This window comes from Lycium ferocissimum, chromosome 1, assembly GCF_029784015.1.
Source record: "Lycium ferocissimum isolate CSIRO_LF1 chromosome 1, AGI_CSIRO_Lferr_CH_V1, whole genome shotgun sequence".
NCBI classification, from domain to species: domain Eukaryota; kingdom Viridiplantae; phylum Streptophyta; class Magnoliopsida; order Solanales; family Solanaceae; genus Lycium; species Lycium ferocissimum.
In genome coordinates, this window is record NC_081342.1 from 26,099,346 (window position 1) to 26,106,551 (window position 7,206).

At 36.4% G+C, this 7,206-nt stretch overlaps 1 protein-coding gene across 2 annotated transcripts; it reads right to left on the bottom strand.

The window, feature by feature from the left end:
* Positions 1–4,440: 4,440 nt before the first annotated feature.
* On the bottom strand, positions 4,441–6,908 carry LOC132053243 (RING-H2 finger protein ATL74-like). 2 transcript variants are annotated; one of them, XM_059445198.1, is made up of 2 exons: positions 5,586–6,908; positions 4,441–4,801 (listed from the first exon to the last, which is right to left on the bottom strand). In XM_059445198.1, exon 1 carries the CDS (start codon positions 6,204–6,206, stop codon positions 5,625–5,627), a length of 582 nt encoding a protein of 193 aa, XP_059301181.1. In that variant the 5' UTR covers positions 6,207–6,908; the 3' UTR covers positions 4,441–4,801; positions 5,586–5,624. The 2 variants fall into 2 exon arrangements, with proteins under 2 accessions (XP_059301181.1, XP_059301171.1); XM_059445188.1 differs by having other exon boundaries at positions 4,441–4,813; positions 5,643–6,907.
* Positions 6,909–7,206: the final 298 nt, after the last annotated feature.

Here is a 7,206-nt window from a genome sequence, read left to right on the forward strand (position 1 = left end):
TTGTGTTGTCAAATCAAGTATAGTGTTCTAAAACTCATATTTTGTGTATTTAAATATTGCACTGTCACACCCCTACTTGATGGGGCATGATGGGCACCCGACCCTTACTTAGGGCCGAGCGAACCCGCTGATTCTCGTGGTGCTCATAATCATACTGGGCCCTTAAATCATGACATGAATGCATAATGCAAGCTTTTCAAAGAAACATGCTTTTAGTCCTTCTCAAATCAAATAAAATTTGTAATCATAACAAATCTGTGACATAATGCATAATGATACATCGGCTTACGGAGCTGCATAAAGACCGACATGTTACACACGTGACTCGTCCGCAAAGTCCTCTAACATAACTCAAGACATCATAACATAGATACCCCGACTCGGCAAGACCTAGAGGAAATGGAGCTCGCCAATCTGCCGGGAACATCTTCTAGCAAACCCACTACTCATCCGTATACACTTGCGTGGTATGAAACGCGACTTCGAAGAAAGGGGCCGCACGGATTATGTACCGAGCATGTAAAGTACGAGATACAAAGGGAACGAAGCTCATAATCGAACCGGGATTTAGGGTAAACGGGTATAATCACCGTAAAAATCAACAGACTTGCCTTTGAAGCACATATCGTACGTCAATATCATGTCATCATATCATCGTATCATCGTGTACGAATATCGTGCTTGACCCTAGGCGAGGGACTCGGTAAATAAGATCATCAAATCATCATGTCATCATATACATATATACCGTACCCTACTCTCTACAAAGCAGGACTCGTGAATAGGATCATATCATCATATATATATCGCACCCGGCCTTTCAGCCGAGGGACTATGAATAGAATCATCGTATCATCATGTCATCATATCATCATATATATATATATATATATATATATATATATATATATATATATATATATATATATATATATACCGTAGCCGACACGTATATCATAGTGAGTGGACTCGGCGCCATGAATATCATTAAATACGGGCCCTTTCTGGGACTACGCGGGAGAGATCCTCGTCTCCATCATGTATATCATACTCGAAAATTATTTTTTATATATATCCCGCTGGCCGGCGCCATCATCATATCAAATATGCATAAACGTCGACTCTAACGAGGACTCGGTGAACAATGCGATGAATCGTGCACGAATACATACCCGGCCCCGGGACTCGGTGAAAGATATAGCAACAACTCGCACGAAAGCGAGGAACAGCAACCATATGCACATAAATCATCTTTAAGACTCGATAGATAAGTAGTCAAATCAACACTCAATTATCAAACGATAGTCATGCTAAGTTCTTTCAAAATGCCGTTAGAACCAAACATAGAAAAGTCTCTGGCCCACGGACAAGTATCAAACCAATCCGAGCCCGTCTATGAAAGTTGGAGATATTATTCGTTATAACATCATCTACGAACGTTCCGAAGCGATCCGGTTCTGTCTATGAAAGTTACGGTCATTATTAGACATAGAATCCCTTAAGAACAAAAATTCTTTACGCAACATTGAAATCCAATCATGCAAAAGACATAAAGACCATAGCTCGACCATATTAAGAATGCGATAGTCAAGAAGTGAATAAGAATCGTAGACATGCTCGGATCGTAAGAATAGAATTACCCCGAGGCTCGTATCATAGCCTACTTGCAACTAAGACATGCCAAAAGAAAGAAAGGTTAGGCTTTACATACCTCGTCCGCTTCCTAAGCTAGTCCGAACTTAAGCCTCGGCTTCTCAAGATCTACAACAACATCATTTGCTACCAAACATTAGCTATAGATACTTAGGAATTCAATTCCAAGCTAGCACTTTATCTACAGAAATTTGGGCAGCATTTCCCCTATAAATTCAACAAACACCGAGAATTCAACTCTGCCAAATCATCCACAACAATACCAGCCACCATACTAGCAACATCAACGAGTAATTCAAAACGCATTCTAACATTAGTAGCTCTTTTCTACACAATTCGACAACATTCCATTTACATTTAACTTGACACATATAATCAATCCAACATCATTGCTCACGCGTTCAAATACCAATCCGAAACCATTCAAACAAGATTCAAGACACTTCAAACAATCCGCACAATATTCAAAACAACCCAACCAATACACAATGCCACCCAAAACCTCCCAAACTTGACAAGAGCAACACAACACATTCTTTTCTTCCAAATTCATGAACTATACCAACAATCCACACGTTAACAACATCATTCTTTTAAATACAAGAAACTATATTAAAATCACATTAACTTCCAAATCAGCCCACACGAGTATAACTTCAACTTGAATCATTAAACTTTCATTATCATCATAGAATCCACAACGAACAACAACCAAAATACTACATAAAATTAGTTCATTCCTTCTACACCAAAACAGCCCATATTCGGCCACAACATCAACACCATAATTTCATGAATTTCATTCATTTCTACACACTACAACATGTACAAACCACCCATAACACATGAAAAAGGGGATTAAACCTTACCTTTTCTCCTTAATTCTTCAACTTGGCTATGGTTTGTTTCGCAAGAATGAACGCTTTGCTTGCTTCAACTACTACTCCACGTTATAGAGACCTTCCAATTAGTAGCTCTGAAGAAAATTATTTTTCTTGATCAATTTTTAGGGACCATATTCGGCCAGCCCTTGGAATGGTTCTCCATTTTTTTTCTCCAAGCTTTTGAATTTTCTTAAGCGGTGAAAGACGAATACTTTTCTTGCTTTGTCATCCTTTGTCTATATATACTTAGTCCTACAAATACATGTTAATGCATACGTACCACTCATAGTTTTAAACTAATCAAATTTGGCCAACCAAGGGAGGGGGGAGGACCCCACATCTCACGGCCCACGGCCATTTTCATGAAATATTTTTTGCAACTTCTAGCCCTTAATTTTCCTCAATATTTCCATCCAATAAAATTTATACGCAACTTGTGCATTAAAACAAAGTCGAAAATAAATACTGTCCTTAACTTTCGCAATTATCACTTTAATATCCCAATGTACAAAATACGGGATATAACATGCACAATATAAGTGTGTCATAAAAAGCGGTCTAATAATGCAGCATAGTGTTGTCAAATCAAGCAAGTCATTCTGAAAACTCATATTTTGCGCATTTAAAAGTTGCGCAGTATAAGTTAGAGTCATATAAAGGGGTCAAATGCAACATTGTGTTGTCAAATCAAAGAGTAGTATATAACATGATTGACGAACAACTAGCATTCGCATTATAAAATAAAACACTTAAACCTAAAGATAACAAGATTCAAACAAACAAAACTTACTTCGGAGCACTTTACAACCCCTAAAACGACGATCCAAATGTTTAGATATCTGACGTAATTGGCCAATATTATTGTCGCAAAAAAAGATATCAAGTTCTATATAAAATATTGATATTTTGGAGCTAAATACGACTAATCTTTTAAAAGTATGAAAAAAACGTGAATTTGAGAACTTTAAAATTATACAAAAAAAGATAACCTCTATTGCGCACTAATTTAGTGCACAATAGGATTTAACTGTAAAAATGCAATTTAGTCCTATTGTGCACTATTTTAGTGCGCATAAGGTAGCTTGGTAACTTTTTTTTTTTTTATGGGTTATTTTGGTTCCAAATCTCACTTTTTGGGTCATTTAAGTTGCGGCTCCTTCTATCAGTGTAGCTTTGTGTTATTCTACCTACCGATGTTTAGACAGATGAGAAATTTCTAGACTTTCTTGTTTGTTCAACAGTAATCTCGTACGATTTTCACTCATTTCATTGACTGCGAGAGTGCGGTGGTAGAACGCAAATTGAGAGCAAGTAGTGGGAAGGGGATCCAATCTTAATCCTAGAATTGACTTCTTCCAACTCAATCATCATTCTACATTGCTCCTTTGCGCACTATGTTTAGCTTTTGCCACACAATCTTTTCTACTTGAACTCAATCAAGAAGGAGATAATGGTGATCAATCAAACGTCACAAGGAGGTAGCAAAGAGGGTTGGTTGCCTAAATGTCCAGTTGATACCTTGCTTTGTAAGTTGCAATAACTAGATTTTTTCTATCCCAAGAGATGTTGTGGCCCAATTTGACTCATTAAAGGGGATAAAAGAGCTATATGATGGAAAGTTGCGCAGAGAGATTCTGTTCTTCTACCACATGCTGATGATTCCTTTTGTTCCTTATGGCTAACAAGTAACAATCAATATAGAGATAATGATAAAAAAACACACCTGAATTATTATTATTTTTGATAAGTTTTACACCCCAACTATCAGTAGTTTCTTTTTTCTACTTGAACTATCACCATCTATGTATCAAACCACACTTAATTGAGTAGATTGTGATAGTTTAGGTAGAAAAAGAGAACTAACAATTGGCATAGGTGTGTTTTAATACATAGATAGTATCACTTCAGACAAGAAAATGGAACAGTTGATAGATTGGTGTGAAACTCGCAAAAAAAATAGTAGTTCAGGTATTTTTTTGACCATTAACTCATCAATATATGAATGTGCCTTATCAAATCAACCAGAGACTAAAAAAGTTGGGAAGTTCGGGTAACCCAAAGAAGAAGGAAAAAAAAAACATAATCAAGTATTCAAACATTTTAGTGCTCAAATTTGCAGTTTCTCCAGTGCTGATTGCTGATTAATGAGTAGTGGCAGTGTTGCTGGCAGTTCAAGATCATGATTTGATATTTGGAATGAAGGGCCTTTTGATCTACATGACTAGCTGCCCATAGTAACAAGACATCCATCTTACCATTGACATCTGACAACGCAACTGTAAATTGTTATGAATCCCATTTAATCACAAAAGAAAACATGACATGTGAAATACATGTGGAGGAACCTAATGAAGTTGAGCTTCAGACAAAATTTATTAAAGGCATTTATTCTTACAAGAACCCAACAGAATGGAGGATAGACTCTGCTTTACTCATCCAAATCACCAAAAAGACCTCATCTTTTTAGAGCAACATCATGGGATTACCAATTGGCACCCAACAGAAAAAGTTAATACATTAATTCCATCATTTAGCCTAGAATATGCAAGTTTGGATAAAAGGTTAAGCAATTCGTTGGAAAGACAAGTTCAAAACAAATTAAAAAATTGGAATAAATCAAATGGTTTCCACATACATCTGTTGTGATGCTAACTTAGTTCACAAGGGGGTAGGAAAACAAACTCATCTTTCAATGAAGGATCGCATCAATTGTAAAAATCGGATTTTAAATTTCAGCCACCTTAAAAAACTTCACGGGAGAATCGCCAACATAATATAAAAAACACTAACTGTATAATGATAAACTAGCTCATGTGGGATAACTCAATATCAATTGTAAAAACTGGATTTTGGGCCTAAGTTAGCCCCAAAAGCTAGTTCACCCAAGACCATATAAAAAAGACTAAAGCTAGCTCATGTGGGATATTCAACATCAGTTCTTTCTAGTTTTGCACACAACTTTGTGCAATTGAAGACTATATAATGAAAAACTGGTTGGTTCTGACTACCATGCCGAGCAAACAAATCAAAAGTTGTGAAATTCCCTACCTTCTATATTTTCCCTTTAAAACAAAAAGGTACTGCAAATTAACCAACCTCCTCAACAGTTGCAGTTGCAGTAGCATTAGCATTAGTACCAGGTTGTCTCAATCCAGTTTCAACGTCCCCTGATGTTGTCGTTGTGTTCTGTTCCATCAATGATTGTCGGCATGTTGGACAAGAAGAATGTAAAGCCAACCAAATATCTATACACTTCACATGAAACCCATGGTGACATCTTGGCAAAACTCTCACTTTCTCACCATCCATAAATTCTCCCAGGCAAATAGGACAATCCGTAGCCGGAATATTAACTCCTGATCCATAAACCGTCACCGGAAGTTGCCTCAACGTGCTCTTTTTCAGCCCTGTAACAGCTAAACGTGCAGCCGTGGCATTTTCTGACTCGAAAGCAAATCTCCGGCTGCAACGTAACGCGCATCGTACAATTGAATTTAGGCCAAGTGCACATATTAATGCACAGAGAAGAGCTGCTAATATGATAACCATGTTGGTGTCGAAATTTGCTTCGTTTGAGTAACCATGGTGGGGTTTGCTTACAGTACTGCTTGGCGGGATAACTGGATGGGGATCAAGAAGTACCCTGTAAGGACGATGATAAACCTCCATATTCTTCAAATTCTTAATCTTGGATTTTGCTGATGAATATAACCAATTCTTGGAAAAAATATTAGAATATACTATGATGGGACTACTAATATGCAACAAGACTAGAAATTTGCACTGGACTAATCCAATTTAAGTGTAAATAAAATGAACAAGGAGAGGGAGTAGAGTATTCATCTTTTTTCATATGATGAAAATAAACCTCAAGTTCTTGGAAATACTCGTGAGTTATGAGACTTTATGGTAGTAAATGAAGGACAATATAAAGAACAAGTGGTGGGGGCTTGGGTTATACCTTTGGCAAAGAAGGGAAGTGATAAATAGAGACTCAAAGTATGATATTTGATTGTCACCTGAATAATTAGGAATTTCCTATTCACAATCAGTTCTTCTTCTTTTTTTTTTTTTTTTTTTTTTTTGGAAAGCAAAAGTTGTTAGGTCGGTCCTTAATTAACTGAGACTTTTCTTCCTCAAACTGAGACAAGACAGTATAATTAGACCTGTTCCAAATAGTAATTTCTATACAATGAATATCAATATTGAGACAAATCTTTCTTTTAACTGTTTCCTGTCCTTTCAAAGTGAAGAAGCTGCTTTATACAACAAGAAATAATTGGAGAAGAGGTCTACGGGGTTTTAGATTTACCTGCCATTTTTGTTTTTGGTGTTCTAGTGAGTTCTTGCACAAAATACTACTGTGTACAGATGAGAGGATACAAAATGAACCAGCAGTTGTCAATATAATGTTAGAAAATGTCTTTTCATATGTTTTAATATCTTTATTACTGAATTATCGACAACATGACTAGTTCTAGAATTTAACTTTTTCTTAAAAAAAGTAGAGAAAAAAGCTGTGACTGGGGCAGGGGGGCTGATAATGTGGATTATGGTACCTGATCCTCTCTAATCACCAATATTTGCTTCACACACAAAAAAATATGTTTAAAATGCTTATTCTCAGTTCCAAACCCTAATTTAAAATTGATAATGTCTGCAACTCACT